This window comes from Anabrus simplex, chromosome 8 (genome assembly GCF_040414725.1).
Source record: "Anabrus simplex isolate iqAnaSimp1 chromosome 8, ASM4041472v1, whole genome shotgun sequence".
In the NCBI taxonomy this organism is placed as follows: Eukaryota; Metazoa; Arthropoda; class Insecta; order Orthoptera; family Tettigoniidae; genus Anabrus; species Anabrus simplex.
The window spans coordinates 216,124,660-216,143,971 of NC_090272.1; the positions used below are offsets into that span (position 1 = coordinate 216,124,660).

At 40.6% G+C, this 19,312-nt stretch overlaps 1 protein-coding gene across 3 annotated transcripts in view; it reads right to left on the reverse strand.

Annotated features, from left to right (window-relative positions):
- Positions 1-19,312, reverse strand: part of LOC136878998 (scoloptoxin SSD14) — a 437,789-nt gene that overhangs the window by 41,414 nt on the left and 377,063 nt on the right. For all 3 annotated transcript variants that reach the window (XM_068228921.1, XM_067152675.2, XM_067152674.2), the window contains one exon: positions 1,834-2,026. In XM_068228921.1, coding sequence (XP_068085022.1) covers positions 1,834-2,026 — 193 coding nt within the window. The remainder of the gene's footprint in view (positions 1-1,833; positions 2,027-19,312) is intronic.

Sequence of the window (19,312 nt, forward strand, 5' to 3'; positions counted from 1 at the left end):
TACAGGATGACATGATACACCGGATCAAGAATTTGTATGAAGATACACGAAGTAAAGTCAAAACACCTGTAGGAATGACTGAAACCTTTGATATAAAATCTGGGTTAAGACAGGGTGGTGTTCTGTCTCCTCTTCTTTCCATCACTGTGATGAACGAGATCCAGAGAAAAGTTCACCAACCCATTGGAGGTAAGAAAATGAAAGTTATATTGTTCGCGGATGATATATGCTTGTGGAGAGACTCTAAAGAAGATCTTCAAGGATAAATAACTCCTGGGCAGAATCTGCTAAAGAATATGGACTCGTCTTCAGCCAAGAGAAAAGTGAGGTTATGGTCATGAAGAGATACGGGCAACCAATGGGACCCATTGAAATGGAGGGGAAACAGCTACAAATGAACCATCAATTCAAATATCTTGGAAGTGTTATCTCTGATACTGGTTCTATAGATAAGGAAATTTCCCACAGAATTCAGGCAGGTAGCAACTTTTACAAAACATGGACCATGAGAAACAAAGATGTTAGTAGAATCCAGGCAGCAGAAATGAAATTTGTCCGTAGCACGATCGGCAAAACATGGAGGGACAGAGTCCGTAATGAGGAAATCCGCAAGCAGGCTCAAGTTGTAAGACTGCAGGACAAAATAACAGTGCAGCGACTGAGATGGTATGGACATATGCGACGCATGGGTGATAACAGATTACCAAAAAAAATGTACGATCTAAAACTTGAAGAGAAAAGACCAAGAGGGCGACCAAGACTCAGGTACAAGGACATGGTGAAGATTGACATTCAACAGAGAGGACATACTTTGGAAAGCATTGAAGAAGGAGAGAAGTCAGGGACCGCAACTGGTGGAGAAGTCTCGTTTGCCGACCCATCGCTTAAGATGGAACGACGTGGGATATGTATGTATGTACTGATGAAAAAAATGTGGATAATAACAGAAAGATATCAAATTAATATATAAGAATATATCTACTAACTAGCTTAAAGGAAAACATATTCTAATGAAAATGAAAATTCACAGCCTGTTTTCAGTCATTCGACCGGGTCAGGAATGGAATGAATCTATAATGCTTGCCTAAAGAGGTCCAAACTCCAGGTCAACGGCCCCTCATAATGGTACTTATCACTAGGAAAGTAGAACCATGGCATTTCTCATGTCAACAAAAATTGTTCTGATGGACTGTATATCAATATGTGGCTGGAAGGTCGTGACCAATCTTAAGGGAAATAATGGATTGGAAGTGCATTCTCACATTCGCCATTTTGGCACAGCAGCAACCACGTATCATGTAATTCATTTCATCTCATTAACTCATCTGAGGAGGTTGAAGTCAGCAAGGATATCCAAGATTCATCTCACTTCATACCCGACTCCAATAGAGATAGGGGACAAGGGTTGGACATACACATAGGCAATTGTTAAGATGGAATCGCCACACCCAAAGGCATTTTATACCCAACTGCCAGGTTTCAAGAAGGCTGCTCCTAACTTGGAGAACAGATGCAGCCTGCTCCTCCAGTGAGGGACCAGCACTCACCTAAAGGAACTCTTCTGCCTGAAACTGTTGGAACCTTTAGTGTGTCTGGTTATTTACCACTGCCTAACCCTTGGCGCTTGGCGTTCAGTCACTGGCTGTACGTTCTAATTTGTCCCATAGCAGATAACCCTGGCCAGACACAGTCACTTGTATGCTGGATTATTTCCACAACAGGCTATCTTGTCATGGCTTTGGGCCAACCGATTCCATCTACCCTATTAAATTAAACATTTGATTATAGGATAAGGCTCCTATAAAATAAGATTAATAAACACTGCATACATACCGTAGGGTAGAGTCTTTTCGAATGGCATCAGGGTTGAAAAACAGGGCATCAGCTTGGTGTTTGGTCATATTGTACCCCTCCTCGCATACCTTCAGAGCTGGTGCCACAACATCTGCCCATGGTAACTTCCCATACCGCTGGTGAGCCTCCCAGTAACCCTTCAGTTCGCCTGGTACCCCTACAGCCAGAGGACCTACACAACACATTGCAAAAATATCATTTATTTAAAGCATTTGATTCTGATGAGTGAATCAGAAAATCAAACCTGCTAACTAACCAGTGTTGATGGTCAAATATCAAGCAAAGTTACAGCTTGTCATGTTGTGCATGCAACAGCATAAATTAATCCATCACACAGTTTTATCATTATAGAAGAAAAAGAAATCCGTATTGTAACCCACCAATGAATGAATCAATCAATCTATCTTAATAAAGTTTTATTTTGCTAGTGGCTTTACGTCGCCCCAACACAGACAGGTCTTACGGCAACGATGGGATAGGAAAGGGCTAGGAGTGGGAAGGAAGCAGCCATGACCTTAGGGTACAGCCCCAGCATTTGCCTCGTGTGAAAATGGGAAACCATGGAAAACCATCTTCAGGGGTGCCGACAATGGGATTTGAACTCGCTATCTCCCGGATGCAAGCTCAGAGCTGTGCGCCCCTCACCGCATGGCCAACTCGCCCAGTCTTAATAAAGTTAAACAGTAAATTCTACCATTCAATAGTTAGTAATTTGTATTTCAATATGCAGTGGAACACCAGTAACACTATCTTGCATATAACGTGTTTTTCTTTCTCAGGTCCTTGCATATCTCGCAGCATAAACTGTATAAAGCCTCTAAAATACGCCCTGTATGTTGCTCTTAAAGTCTGCCTATCACACTTATTTGGGATAATTTCTTCAGTTCATTTCCAGCAATGCTGAAAACATTTTTTTTTTTTTTGCTATTTGTTTTACGTCGCGCTGACACAGATAGGTCTTATGGTGACGATGGGATAGGAAAAGCCTAGGAATGGGAAGGAAGCGGCCGTGGAAAACTATCTTCAGGTCTGCCGACAGTGGGTTCAAACCCACTATCTTCCGAATGCAAGCTCACAGCTGCGCACCCCTAACCGCACGGCAACTCGCCCGGTAGAAGTTAAATTTTCGTTACTTCTCACTAGAGTCATTAATCTGTAAAGTATTCCACCTTTTACTTGCTAACTTTGCAAAGTATTGCTCCTGTTACCTGTGCTCTTCAAGCTTATAGTCTTGTATAGAATAAGTTTTAAATTGACAGCATCTGTGCCGAGCAGAGATTTCATTTTCTTGAAAGTGGTTCTGGCTATTTCAATATGCATGTAAATGTCCAGATCACAGCCAAGGTTATCCATAATCCTTTAAATTTTTGGACATTTTGGATCAGTTCATTGTTGAGTTTTGAAAAGCCAGTTGTTCTTTTTATGTCCTGCACATTTTACAGTATATACTGTATAAAGCCTCCAAAATTTACCCTGTATGTTGATGAAGAGGTCTTTTTTCAAATGGTAAGCTGGAACAACAGTCAGTATTACTACTGTTACTTTGCATCAGCTTTACATACGGTAACTTTAAACTGACATTAGCGGACTTAAATTTTATCTTTTTTAAATTTACGAGGACTGTGGAAACTCACTGAGAAATCAAAGTCGAAGTTAGGTCTTGTGTAAACTTGCTGGTAAAGCGTTTGTACAAATGTACAAACCAGTAGCGGCTTTTCAAGTGCATCAGGTACAGCCCGGCTGCACTACGTTTCTCAAAACAAACGTCTATCATTTTCTTCATCCCTATATTTTCTGTTTAAAACATATTCGTTTAGAAAACTGAAGAGTGCACTGTATTTATGTTGTGATTACTCAACAGGCGTAGCGCTCATAGTTAAGTACCGCTGTTCGCTTCCTTTTCGAGTGTTGCGGACTGAGTGCAGCCCTCTCAATGCTCACAGCAGTGCGGGCTGACTTGTGACGTGAAACACAACGGTTGCCATGACAACGCTCAAGACTGTCATGACTCACGAGTACGCATACGGTTGTATTTTGCGTGGTGCAGCCCAGCGAGTCTCTGTGGGATATTCGGCTGCTTGGCTCGAGCTGGGACGATATTGTCCTAACACACCCGAACATCTAACCCACCCTCTCTGCTTAGGTTGAACACATGCGGGCTTCTACAGCATTGCTTCCAATATTAGTATCTCAATCTCACGCTAAAACACAAACAAAGACACATTTGAGGCGGCCCATGCCAAAACTCGTCTTCTCCAAACTAACAAATTTTTCAGGAAACGCAAAAAACGAATTGCTAACGTAATGCCTAGTGTTTTTTCACGAAAACAATTCTAAAATTAAGAAAGAAATCATCCAAGGTCATTAAATATTGTGTAAATAAATCATGTGTTGTAGAGACTGAGTTAACCGGGCGAGTTGGCCGTGCGCGTAGAGAGCTTGCATCCGGGAGATAGTAGGTTTGAACCCCACTATCGGCAGCCCTGAAGATGGTTTTCCGTGGTTTCCCATTTTCACACCAGGCAAATGCTGGGGCTGTACCTTAATTAAGGCCACGGCCGCTTCCTTCAAACTCCTAGGCCTTTCCTATCCCATCGTCGCCATAAGACCTATCTGTGTCGGTGCGACGTAAAGCCCCTAGCAAAAAAAAAAAAAAAAAGAGACTGAGTTATTTACGTTTAAAAAATGGAGAAGGCGAGTTTCAGCATGACTGATGGGATAAGGCAAGTTTTGCTCCAATACAGATGGGATAAGATCAGTTTTGCTGCAACCTAAAATTAATTTGAATATCTTTTTACATCGAACAAGGTGGACCCAATTAATTAACACCTTTGAAAATTACGTTTAAACATTTATTTATTAATACATAAAAGGTCAATGAATTTTTTTTAAAATACATGAAGTAGTGTTTCATTAGTCCTTGAATGATTTTATTTTAAACAATTACGTCTTGGTTCTTCATTCTCGTCCTCATTGGCACCACCAACAACTTCATCAGACGTACTGAGAACATTCTTCAGATAGTTCGTTGATGGATTATCAAACCACTGATCACCAAAGTGACTGGTAAGTAGTTTTTGACGTCATTGATCTTGGTTGGCTTAACCATAACACCTCGTGGAACCTCATTAACAACTACGTCTTTTAATGTTTTACCTTTCTTCATAACTGACCTTGGTACGTTCATGTCAGAATTGTACGATACTTCACCTCTGATCAGAACATCATTCATTGATGTTGTTCGTGAAAGTATGAACCGTTTGCACAAGGAAAACCGGAAATGCCACTGTCCTGGTTTTTTTCATAACTGCTGTGGCACAGTTTTTCCAGTGTGACACTTGGCAATCTTCACCTAGTTTTGTTACTGTTCCATGTTTGTTGAAGACCTCAGTATATGTATCAGGTTCATAGAGAAATGGCATTTTTCTGAGTGACTTTTCAATTTTCTATTTTCTATTTTCTTCACATTCTGTGGAGCACTCTTTAGTAAATAATGAGCACACATACGTAGCATTATAGAATTGCGATTCCGGCCACCGCAACCATCAGCACAGAGCCCGATTACAGGGGTATCAGACAGGTCAGTTTTCACTAAGCAATTATGGACTGCAGAAGCTATTTAATTGGATGACTTGCTATACTCATTTTCATTCCAAGTGTAAATGTGTACTCTGTCTTTAGTCAACTTTTCTTTGGATGAACCTTTGACTATGGTAAAACTTATAGGTGTAGAGTTGCCTACAATAGTAGGCACATTGGCCTGGTACTTCGGGAGCTACTAAGTTCTTCTGACAGTCAAAACTAAATATTTGCATTCCTTCTGCACTGTCCTGAAGCTTAGAGAAGAACGCCTTTGCACGTAATTTATGACACGTAAACCAATCATTGCCACTGATTTAGAACCAGGATGCTTTGCAGCTTTTAACTGTAATGTTTAGTTAGGAACTTAGGCCTAGTACTGAAGTAAACAACAGTGTGTTACTTTTGGCATTTTGCAATGGTCCTCTTCCTACCTTTCCCCTTTTCTGCCGGAGTTATACTAGTATTCATTCTAAAACCTTTTATCAAATAAAGCAACAGTATACCTTTACTCAAACACAACATAAACAGTAAAGAACAACAACTAACTGGCTGTCGGCCGGGTACTCACGTGACCTCCCAGCTGAGCTGTGATTGGCCAGTTGGATTAGACCAGTTTAGGAATGACAGGTGCATTGGAAAAGGCAAGTTTTGCTATGCCACTCGATTTTCTGTGCTCATTTTAACAGGAAATGACCAGTTCTAGCACAATATGTGTATCGCCATCAAATAGGGATTAACCCAAGGAATCCAGTACTATACTGTAGCTATCTCATTTTCGGAAAAAAGTGGATAAGGCGAGTTTTGGCATGGGACACCTCATTTACTAGTATATTTTGTCGCGAGAGTTGTGGCTACTGTTACAACAGCTATAACAAGAAGCTTCTTATAAATTTGAACGTGTGGTGCACGGAGTATTCTTTTATAGTGAAAATGAATGTCCGTTGTTATGTGAATCGTGGCCGTGTGGCAGATTAATTGTGAGTGAACTGTACATAAGCGCATATGAAAAGCATTTAGTAGCACAGCTCACACGGTGAGCTGTTGGCGTTTTTATAGTTACTGCGTGAAGCGTTGCAAAGGAAGTACGTTTGAAATTTATTAGGGATATAAATATGTAGCGTGCGAGGTCTTGCTTATATTAGCCTATAGTATTTAAATCTTTCCTTATTGTGTGAAAGAAAAGTGTTCCTTCTAAGGCGCGCTTTAACATGGAACCCTCCGTGGATTTAGTTTGTATTTTAAGAGAAACTCCGTTTTCGAAATGGAAAGAGGAGGATAAAAAAAGAAATGTTATCAAGCAATCATCCCCAGCCAGTTTTGACTTATCAGAAAATAACATGTACTGCCGCCGGAAAGATGCACACACGAAATTTCCAGGTAGCTTGGTATAGTAGTTATCCGTGGTTACGCAGTAGTCATTATTTGCAGAAACTCTCTTATTGGCCTTGTCTTTATTGTTGGAGTGAAACAGGGAGTCTGGAATCACACAGGATTTGAAAATATGTCCTGTGCTACTAGGTCTTTCCAAAAGCACGAAGGCTCCTCAGAGCATACAGAAAATGCCGTGGGATTTAAAGAACTTAAGAAGAATCAGAATCAAATTGCTGGCGCTTTAAGAGAAAATGCTCGTCTATACATCACAAAATTTAATGAGAATCTGAGGCTTAACAGACTTTTCATGCAATTACCAATCGATGCAGTTTTATTTATTTCTAAGCAGGAAATGGCATAGAGGAAATTTCAAAGAACTGTTGAAACTTCGTTTCCAGCAGCTCATTAGAAATGCAGCAGCATTATGCTTCTATAAAGAAAGTTTTTTTTTTAGTGCAGACTCGAAAAGTATACGATGTGAGTTAATAGACTGCATCTATACCTTCATTAGGGATGCTGTAAAAGAAGAAATTTTAGAAACCTCTTTCTTTTCAGTTGAGGTCCACGATACAACGGATATCACAAAGAAATCGCAGTGTTCGGTGATACTTCGGTATATTACCCACAAAGGTGCGCTAGTTGAATGCTTTCTTGCTTTTTTTTTTTTTTTTTTATACATTAGTTCGGACCGTACGGTGATTACTTTATTCAGCTTGCTGCAGACTGTTTTGAGTGAATTTTCCTACAAAACTAAATTGATTATCCAGTGTTATGACGGAGGTAGTGTCATGGCAGGTCATCTAAATGGTCTTCAGACTAAGGTGAAGGAAGATGTCCCTCAAGCATTATTTGTACATTGTTTGGCATACCGATTAAATCTAGTGGTAAAGCAAAGTATTACCAACATAGAGTGTTTTTTTTTTTCTCGAGTCTTGGTGGTATTCTTTTATTTCTTCATTCATCAGCCAAACTTTCTAAAATCTGTTAGTTTCATGGTCCGTATTGATAGTTCAAGTATGGAGAACTCATCCTTCAAAAGAACTTTCATCGCTGATTCAGTAATTGCGAAGCGAATACCATCTGGTGTGAACACACGTTAGTCGTCACACAGGAAACTTTTGAGCGTGGTTGTCGAGGAGTGCGAGGGATTGAAAGAGATATTTGAAAGACTCCTGTAGATCCTCAGTCAGACGAAAAAACCATTTGCCAATCAGAGGGGTTGTTTACTAATTTCAATAGCTTCCAGTTCACATTTTTATCAATAGTATTCAATGACATTTTTGAGCTTGCTAATATATTATTTAACGTGCTCCAAAAGAAGTCTCTGGACGTTTACTTCTGCCTCTCAAAAATAAGCACCACAATGCAACTGATACTAGGTAAAAGGAATAAAGAAACATTTAAAACCTATTTTCGTACGGCTGACAAGAAAACCAAAATTGAACTAAAAAGACATTCTGGTTTAAAATCAGAAAGTGAAATTTTTCTAAAGTATCAAGTGCTTTATTTTCAGATACTGGATTTAGTCTCTGTAGAGATTGATACAAGATTTCAAGATATGCAGAAGCTCCAATTTCTTTGCTTAGATCTAAGTTTGAAGAGTTTTCTAAAATCCTCCCTCTTGATGCTCTAGAGAACTTAAAAATCTCTTATCCCATGACATTTGACATACACAGGTTAAAAAATGAACTTAAGTTTATCTAATCTGATTCCACCTACAAAAATCCAAGTTTGGAGGAAATAATTCTGTCGCTCAATAAAAATGAACTCGCGGACGTTTTCAAAGAAGCGTATAAATTATTTTGTTTAATACTTATCATACAGTCTAGCAGCTCCTCGGTAGAAAGAAGCCTCTCGTGCCTTAAGCGGATAAAAACCTACTTAAGGAATTCAACATCGCAAGAGAGGTTGACTGCGCTGGCAACTGTATCCCTGGAGAAGTCACTGCTCAGTGACTTGATGGATACAATACCCTTTTATGATGACATCATTGACAAGTTCCCTGCTTCAAAGGACCGAAGAATAGATTTAACATGCAAGCAATAGACATTGCCGAATGTGCGTAATATTTGTTTTTTAGTTAATTTTATAGTTACATTGTGCTTTTTAAAGTAAGTGCATGAAAATTATACAACGGATATTTGTATACCATTATCTTACCAAAAGATCACCCCAATCCCTTATTTCCTCCTAGCTAGATTATCCAACACACCTATTCAAAATGTACACGTTTACTGCAGACGCGAGAGTTGGGCTGCACCAAACTTACACCCCACGAGCCACCACTGGTACAAACACGTCTTACTCATGGATGTACATTTTCTTATGAACATGAACATTAACACATTTTATGTGTTTTAGCATAACAAAAATATCTCCAACCTCATTCTCACCATCGGTGTTTTAATTGTGTGTCAATTTTCGCATTTGCATTTCCACCAGAAGAAGTTCCATATTTTAGGAATGAAACATATACTACCTTTTACAAGGGGGGGATCAAATATAAACAGGATTGCATTTTTTATTTAAATTCATTTATTGAAAAACACAAGGCAATTACAATTTATTTTTCCACACAGTTTCCTGCTTTGGAAATGCAATTGTCCCAGCGTATGGGCAGCTTTTCGATGCCCTAATTGTAAAAAAGAACAGAGTCGTGTCACCAGCCAGTTGCGCACAAAATTTTTCACACTCAAATCTTCAAATTGTTGCCCTCCTAGAGCTTCTTTAAGTGGTTCGAACAAATGGAAATCGCAAGGCGATAAGTCTGGGTTGTAAGGAGGATGATCAAGTGCAGTCCAGTGCATTTCCTGGAGCTTGGAGAGAACTGTAGTATGGGGCCGTGCATTGTCGAATCGGATGGTCTCGTCTTTTGCGGCAATATGCAACCGTCGCCTTGTTTAACAACTCGCAGTAGCAAGCAGCATTGATTGTGCGTCGCTCATGCAAAAAAAAAAAAAAAAAATCAATGAGCAAAATGCCTTGGCTTTCAATGGTGCTGCCTTCCATTTCCTCCATCATTGTTTACACATACGCTACGCATCCTTGACAATGATCACCGAACTGTGCAGTCAATCTCTGGCAAATTTATACCGCTGTAACTCGTTCACGAGCAAGAAATATTATATTTATGCGTTGCGCAGGGGAGGGGTGCACCTGTTGCTCCAACATCGTGAGCAATGAGCATTACTGACGAAACAACGGGAAATATCTAACAGCACGCTCTCCCCACTCCTAACGTCCCGCCTAAGCATAGCAGCAGTGCAGGGACAGCCCTACCAACTGTTGATGTTCAGGAATAAAAATCCTGTTTATATTTGATCAACCTTCGTAATTAAGTAGTTAGACTTAAAGCCTGATTATGTATTTTCATGAACTGGCTATAAAAATATTAAGTATTTGAAGGTAGGAATTTTTCTTTCACTTTTAGTGGAGTTAGTGCACATACGGAATCAAAACAATGATACGTATAAGTTGTAAGACTGTTTGGACATGTAAAAAGAGAGAGAGAGAGAGAGAGAGGCACTGTGCGCCCGTCCTATAACAAGGTAGATCGATTCAATAAAGAGGAGTATTAACTTGGCACCTCGTGTTCAGTCACTTCACACAGCAGCCGCACGCAGATAGGTTCGAAGATACAGCCTGGCAGCAATCATGATACATAACTTGCTTGGCTTGACTCGAGATGAATCCGGTAATGATGGGCAGTCCGAGACGAAGTCTCGAGATTTCTCGAGACTAGCGCAGGCACTATTTCTCGCGAGAAATTTCGAGAGATCTCGAGAGCCTTGTTTCCGCATTGTGCGGCGAGCAGCGTGTCGTAGGCCTACAGGTAGTCGGAGCTGAATGTTGTTTGTGCTGAGTATGCGAATAGCCAACCACGGGGCCTTCTCAATTTCGTAAATACGTGTCAACAAGCGACTAGGGCATTCATTTCTACCGAGGTCTATATTGACGCAGTATAACATAATGATAAAGGATACGCATTCTGGTATTGTATGCACCGGTAGGTACACGACGGGTACTGTAGGTACACGTACCTGGATACTAGAGGCGTGCATTATTCGAACTCGAGGCGAGGCAAGATGCGCCCTGTTGCATATGCAACCACCATTACGCATGAATGGAATGTGTAATCCAAAATGCTTCAGTTTACTCCAATTCTTTCGACAGGTAGGTGTACATCGTTATCAGACCCCACATTCAATAACATATGACTACTGCTCGTGTTTACCGATATTTTGGTGACGAAGAAAATAATTCCTAACGATGTTATAGAGTGTTCGCGTCATAATTAGGTACTTCGACATATGGCGGTGCAATGTTAAATTGTGTCTAGTTGTACGCGACAACTTGAAGACGATGTCCGAAATGCAACGTAAGTCGTGGAAGTCTGTTATGTTTAAGAGATGTCAATAGCACAGCCCACTGTGTTGCTTATTCAAAAGAAGTAAATTACATTGGCAGAAATACTTCTGGGATGATCCGGCACTTACAAACGCATAATATCAATGAAGAGGTATCGTCACAGAACACCTCCGACCCGGTCTGAATCACAAGAAACTACCCTGCCGACAACGATTGTGAGGCATCCAGATAGGTTTATATCCTAATAACAGTTAAATTATACCGGTTATTCAGCTAAGAAGTCCACCTGAAATAACTCGTGAACAGTTTAAGATACTGGCATTCTGTATTCACTTTCGTTAATGGTATTAAGGAGTTCATAGTTCAACATGCAGTGCTTTCCTAGGCTTTTGACAAAGTTTATCGTCACACACGTTTCCATAAGAGAACTGCGGATAACTGTCAAGTTTACACACGTAGTTACTGGGACGTTGCACAGCTCGCAGCACACGAGAATCAGTCTCGAGAGCGTTGCCCATTACCCCTGCTGAAAGAATTGGAGCAAAGTCGGGCATTTTAGATTACACGTTCCACTCATGTCTAATGGGGGTTTGCATATGTAGCAAAACACATCTTCCCTGTCTGAGGTTCAAATAAAGCACGCCTCTAGTATCCAAGTAGGTGTACATCTTATCTACAGTTATTCACAAATTGTGCATGGTTATTCAGCTAAGATGTCCACCACAAATAAGTCGTGAACAGTTTAAGATACTGCCATTCTGTATTCACTTTCGTTAATGGTATTAAGGGGTTCATAGTTCAACATGCAGTACTTTTTCAGCTTTTGACAAAATGTATTGGCTCACACGTTTTCATATGAGAACGTTATTTCACGCAATAACTGCCAATGATACACTATCAAGTTTACAGTCGTAGTTACTGGTACGTCGCACAGCTTGCACTACAGGAGGATCGGTCTCGAGATCTGCGACGTCAGTCTCGAGCGAGAGCGTTGCCCATCACTATAAGCCGGTACCTCGCACAGTCAACGCTCCAATTAAGATGATCTATCACACCGTGTGTGCGTGAGAAGTACCGGAGAGGACATCAGACGAATCAGGGACGAATGTGATAGAAGTAATTTAAACTGAAACTAATAATAGAGCTTAATGTTGTCATCAGCTCCCACAGGAGCGCTGTGCCAGCTTACAGCGAGCCACCTGGTGACTAACGAGCGTACTACTACAGCTCCAACGGTAAGGCATTCTTAAATTCAAACCCTCATTATTGTAGACGACTTCCTCGTGAACAGTCGAGGCTCTTCTGAAGACGAGGAGCTAAGTTCTCTGCGTTTCACCTTGTTTTCTTGACTGTGCATAAGCCCCAAAGCCCACATGTCTAATCAAGTTGGTGTTTTAGGGTGGAGAGGATACTAGGGGAAAAAAATATCATGAAAGTAAGCAAGCTGCAGGCAAATTGCAATTGATGGCCTTGTCCCCATAATCGCCTGATTTATTTCCTATTGAACTTTCATGGGAGGAACTTGACAGGAAAACAAAGGAAAAGGTCCCAACCAGTGTGGGTGGGTTGTGGCTATGTCTGTTGGAGGCATGGGGACGTATAACAACCAAGAAATTGAAAAAAACTCGCAGCTAGAATGCCTCACATCTGTAAAGCTGTCAAAGCAAAGGAAGGACACATCGATGAACAGGTAGTGTGATCACACTTACGATGTTACGATTGTCTTTGTACTTCCCTGTGAATAATCAAAGTAATGTGATATGAAGTCCAATGGGTACTGAAACTAGTTAGTGTTTAAAAAAAATATTTCCTTGGTCACTTTCAATGAATATTGGTAGTTCTTAAAATTTCATGAAATTTGAAAATTTGTTGTCAAGTCTAAACTTTGACACTAGTGCATACTGATCTTCATACCTCTGTCACTGATGGTGCTGGCCAACTTTTCCAATATTCCTTTATCTTTCCCTACTCTTAACAATTGAAGACTTGGACTCCAAAACCTGCCAAGTCAATGCTGCTCAGTGTGCTGCATAACTCAACCAAGGGAATGTACTTCAGAATTCATACTAGTTTTCCAAACTTAAATGTAAAAACTTCGCTATCCATTTTATGTTGTACAGAGATAAGCAGGTCTCAGGGTGACAGTGGGACAGGAGAAGGCAAGGGCTGGAAAGGAAGAGATCAGAGCTTTGATTAAGGTTTGACTCCAGCATTTGCCTGGGGTGAAAGGGGGAAACCACAGAAAATCATCTTCAGGGCTGCTGACAGTGGGGGTTCAAACACACCTACCTCTGAAATGCAAGCTCACAGCTACACGGCCACATGCCAACTTGCTCAGTAAAAGTGGAAACCCATCAGTTTTAGCAAATCTAACAATTGTCATGTTTCAAACAGAAGTTAATGCACATGCATAACTTACTGCAATTTGTAACATTCTCCTTTCAATTTGTATAATATACTTATTCCACTACTTTGTTTCTGTATATAAAAATGTAAAATTGTAGGAACTGACAATTTTTTGCATTTAATAATAAATGTTAATGTTATCATATACAATAACGAGTTAAAATATGGAAGTTTGCCAATAAAAGGTAATGCTTATATGCCTTTGATTAAGGTTGAGTGGGTTGTGTTTCACTCTGTCAACTTGTCACTTCCTTCCGGCTCCTAGACCTCCCCCCCTCCCCCTTTTTAAAATTCCATCATCTTCCATCATCGCCGTAAGACCTATCTGTATCCACAATGGCTACATATTGCGTTAAATGTGGCTTGTTATCACTTGCCAAATATAACAGAATGATATAAGTTTATTTCAAAACATATTATGAAAGACTAACATAAAATCAAGTATACCAAGTTTTGTCTAGATACTTCTGTACAAGAGAAGAATTCTTCAATGTGTTGGCCTATTGCTGAAAAGTGGTTATCCTTTATTGCGTTTAGATGCTAATTATAACGGATTATGAAATTTCTACCTGCATGTCCAATGTAACTTGTATCGCAATCATTGCACTTGATGCGGTCAACTCCCGATTGGTTATATTCGTTATTGTTGTTGACGGTTCTAACATTGTGTATAATGTTGGAGCTATTGTGCGTGGTTTTGAATGCTGTTCTTAAGTTGTACTTTTTAAAGACGTTAATTACAGGGTACGTTGTTAAAAGTGAATGATACGTAATCTTTCTTAGGTTTGTCTATTTTTGTTAATTTGGTTTTGGGTTGAGATTTAATTTTGTGTATAATTTTATTGACCATTTCTTTACTATATCCATTGTGTTTGGCTATGTCGTAGATAAGTTGTAGTTCATTATTTAAGTCTTCTTTTGTTAATAGTATATTGAAGGCTCTATGTATCATGCTAAAATAAGCTGCTCTTTTATGTACGTTGGGATGGATGGAATCGGTTTTTGTGGTGTTTGAAGTGTGTGTACGTTTTCTGTAGATTTTGAACGATAGATGGTTTTCATATCTGGTTATTGTTAGATCCAAGTAGTTTAGTGTGCGGTTGTTTGCAATTTCTTTGATGAATTTTATATGGGGGTCCAAAGTATTAAGTTTGTCTAATATGATTTTTTCATCAGTGGATCTGATTAGCTCCTAAGTTTAGATTAAGTTTTTATAATCACAATTTAAACCTCAAGGTTATTTTACACTTACATACTGCAATTTAAACGCTAAATCATAATTTACATGCCCCATTGGACATAACCGAATATGCTAATCAAAAATGGCATCTCTCTTCAGACAATGTAATAAACGCAAAGCATCAATTTTAGCCAGCTGATGATGGCCTAATAGGCCGAAACCAGTACTGTAAAAATTATAAGTACAATAAATTGTATTGATTAGGTGGAGTCCTTTCTTTTCCATATATGTGTAATCAATATGGACATGAAGCTTATAAATAATGGAACAACCTCTCCCTCGACTATTTCCGATAATCCTCCCAGTTCAAACTTCAAACTGAAATCCATTAAAATCAGGAACTGCAGAATGAAAAACGACATGACATGACATTCATCGACATTGGAAAGGCATATGACAGTGTCCCCAGGACTAAAGTTTGGGACAGTCTGGTGCAAAAAGAAATTGGACAGGGATTAATAAAAATGATCATGGCAATGTACATGGAATGTTGTAGTTGCATGCAAACACAAGTTGGCAGGACAAGTTGGTTCAAAATAACTAGTGGGCTGAGAAGGGAAGTGTTCTATCACCAATCCTGTTTACAATAGTAATGGATGACATGATGAACAGCAAAAGCAGCATATGGAGGAAGAGAAATGAACATGTTATTTGCAGATGATATTGTGATTTGGGGAGAAGACAACAGGAAGGTTCAAGAACAGTTGGATGTGGTGAATGGGAAAATTGAAGAATGTGGATTGAAAATAAGTGTAGAAAAGAATGAAACTCATGTTATGACTAGTGGGGAGAAAGAAGGGAAAAGTCAGATTAGACATGCAGACAAACCCCTGGAAGTAGTGGAAACTTTTAATACCTGGGGAGTGAATTAATGGAGAATGCTCGACTGGATGTTGAGATTAGCAAGAGGACTCAAGCTGGAAGTTGTTCCTATCATAGTGTAAGAAACATGTTATGGGACAAAGATGTGCCAATGGAAGCAAAGGAAACTATGTACAAGATGTATTACATACCCATAACTTATGGAACAGAAACGTGGACAATGACAAAGAAGGATGAGAGTCGAATACAGGCAGCCGAAATGTTCTTGAGGAGTATGATACAGGAGAGTAGAAGAGACAAAATAAGGAATGAGAAAATCCGGGAAGAAATTGGAGTGGAATGAAATGGCGTATGGCTTTTAGTGCCAGGAGTGCCCGAGGACAAGTTCGGCTCAAATCTTTAGATTTGACGCCCGTAGACGACCTGCATGTCTTGACGAGGATGAAATGATGCTGAAGACGACACATACATCCAGCCCCCGTGCCAGTGAAATTAACCAATTAAGGTTAAAATTCCCGACCCTGCTGGGAATTGAACTCAGGAACCCTGTGACCAAAGGCCAGCATGCTAACCATTTAGCCATGGAGCCGGACATTGGAGTGAAAAACTGAACAACAGAATAGAGAACAGCTGACTAAGATGTTTGTGCACATAAAGTGAATGAGTGATGAAAAAAAAAGGTGATGGAAATGCAAATGCAAGGAAAGAGAAGCCGTGGACGACCACGGTTGAGATTGAAGGACACAATCCAACGCAGTATTATAGGAAGAAACCTGGACTGGGACACAGTGTTGGAGGAGTGGTGGAAAGACCGAAGAAAGTGGAGAGGAACCATATTTGCCCCTACCTGGCTACAGCTGGGTAAAGGGAAATAATGATGATCATGATGATGGATGATAATCAGTTTTCATAAAGAGTACATGAATTCACACAATTCCTTGCCCAAGCTACTGATTTTCTTCCTGGACCTAAGCACCCTATTCACAGGTATGAAGACATGAGGAAAAATAGGAAGGACCTAAATTTTCAGAGGAATTATACACAATCAATCATCAAACCCCAAAAGGCAAACAAACGCAATAGAACCAAGAAACGAGCAAAATACGAATACCAGCTAACGCAATATCAATATTATAATGAGATAAGAAAAGCTGTTTGCCGTGTTCTTGGTATTATTAAGGGTTAGAAATTTCATTCCGATCGGTCCGTATTGAACTGAGATTACATATGATTTATTTAATTAAAATTATCCACCTATTCAATATAATATGCTTGCAATGCAGATTTTTACATTACAAGATAAACTTTGGTACTAGTTTCGACCCTGTTCGGGGTCATCATCAGTAAAAAGCATTCAATTAAAATACAATTCAGTTATAGTGTCCTAAAACAATACATTTTAAAACAAAACACTATGATTAAAATTAACTTAAAAGTTAAATGATGGATTCTTTAATAGGTCCAATTGCTCCGCAATGAACTGAGAAATCTACTTCAATCTTCTCACTAATACACTGACTGACAGTGACAATGCAACACCAAGGAGGAGTGGTTCGAAAGGGATGAAAGTTGGGGGAAAAACAGAGACGGCACGGATGAATAATTGATGTTTATTTCAAACCGATATGCAGGTTACACAATGCACACGGCATCGACTCAGTAGGATGTAGGACCACCGCGAGCGGCGATGCACGCAGAAACACGTCGAGGTACAGAGTCAATAAGAGTGCGGATGGTGTCCTGAGGGATGGTTCTCCATTCTCTGTCAACCATTTGCCACAGTTGGTCGTCCGTACGAGGCTGGGGCAGAGTTAGCAAACGGCGTCCAATGAGATCCCACACGTGTTCGATTGGTGAGAGATCCGGAGAGTACGCTGGCCACGGAAGCATCTGTACACCTCGTAGAGCCTGTTGGGAGATGCGAGCAGTGTGTGGGCGGGCATTATCCTGCTGAAACAGAGCATTGGGCAGCCCCTGAACGTACGGGAGTGCCACCGGCCGCAGCACATGCTGCACGTAGCGGTGGGCATTTAACGTGCCTTGAATACGCACTAGAGGCGGCGTGGAATCATACGCAATAGCGCCCCAAACCATGATGCCGCGTTGTCTAGTGGTAGGGCGCTCCACAGTTACTGCCGGATTTGACCTTTCTCCACGCCGACGCCACACTCGTCTGCGGTGACTATCACTGACAGAACAGAAGCGTGACTCATCGGAGAACACGACGTTCCGCCATTCTCTCATCCAAGTCTCTCTAGCCCAGCACCATGCCAGGCGTGCACGTCTATGCTGTGGAGTCGATGGTAGTCTTCTGAGCGAACGCCGGGAGTGCAGGCCTCCTTCAACCAATCGACGGGAAATTGTTCTGGTCGATATTGGAACAGCCAGGGTGTCTTGCACATGCTGAAGAATGGCGGTTGACGTGGCGTGCGGGGCTGCCACCGCTTGGCAGCGGATGCGCCGATCCTCGCGTGCTGACGTCACTCGGGCTGCGCCTGGACCCCTCGCACGTGCCACATGTCCCTGCGCCAACCATCTTCGCCACAGGCGCTGCACCGTGGACACATCCCTATGGGTATCGGCTGCGATTTGACGAAACGACCAACCTGCCCTTCTCAGCCCGATCACCATACCCCTTGTAAAGTCGTCTGTCTGCTGGAAATGCCTCCGTTGACGGCGGCCTGGCATTCTTAGCTATACACGTGTCCTGTGGCACACGACAACACGTTCTACAATGACTGTCGGCTGAGAAATCACGGTACGAAGTGGGCCATTCGCCAACGCCGTGTCCCATTTATCGTTCGCTACGTGCGCAGCACAGCGGCGCATTTCACATCATGAGCATACCTCAGTGACGTCAGTCTACCCTGCAATTGGCATAAAGTTCTGACCACTCCTTCTTGGTGTTGCATTTGCTCTGTCAGTCAGTGTATATTCAACCACTACGCGCAGTGCTTGCCTTCAGCTTATTATACTTCTACTGAAACTTATTCAAAGATATGTTTTCAATTCGTCACATTAAGTGCATGTTATTTCTCTTTACTTTATTTTCATCAAGGCCACATTACTGTTAGAACTTAAGTGAAAGAGACAAATTTTAAAACTCTCCGTACCAAAAATTTTACTCTAGCAGCACATATATGCCAATACTTTGAAATAGTGTATACCTTAGTGTCTAACTAGGCCATAATATTACTATAATCTTCGAGAAAGATTCGCTTTTGGACTATTTGGACTCAGAAATACATTTACAAAACATGTGTTGAAGCGATTATTTTATTGTGTGTTCACTCAACTCAGTGTTACACAACAATACTTTTAGAACTTGCATGAGAAATAACTACTGGACTATTGTAGCCGCTTCAAATCACCATATCACTAGATTACACTTGTTTTTATCCGTACCTCACCATCAGTTGTGTTCAAGTCCCAAGCACAGCAAAGAAGAATCCAGAGGATCCCACCAGCGAGAGTCAAGAGAGAAGAAAGAAGAGAAGAGCCCAACATCCAAGCTAAGTATCTACTATTTAAGAGACTAAAAAACTAGAGGAAACTTGAGGTGTTGTAAAGTGAAATATTAATATATGTGCTTTTAAGGTTTTCAAAGACTAACAAACTGCTAATTAATGACCGTATGAGAGGTGAACATTTGCAAAAATATCTGAGAAC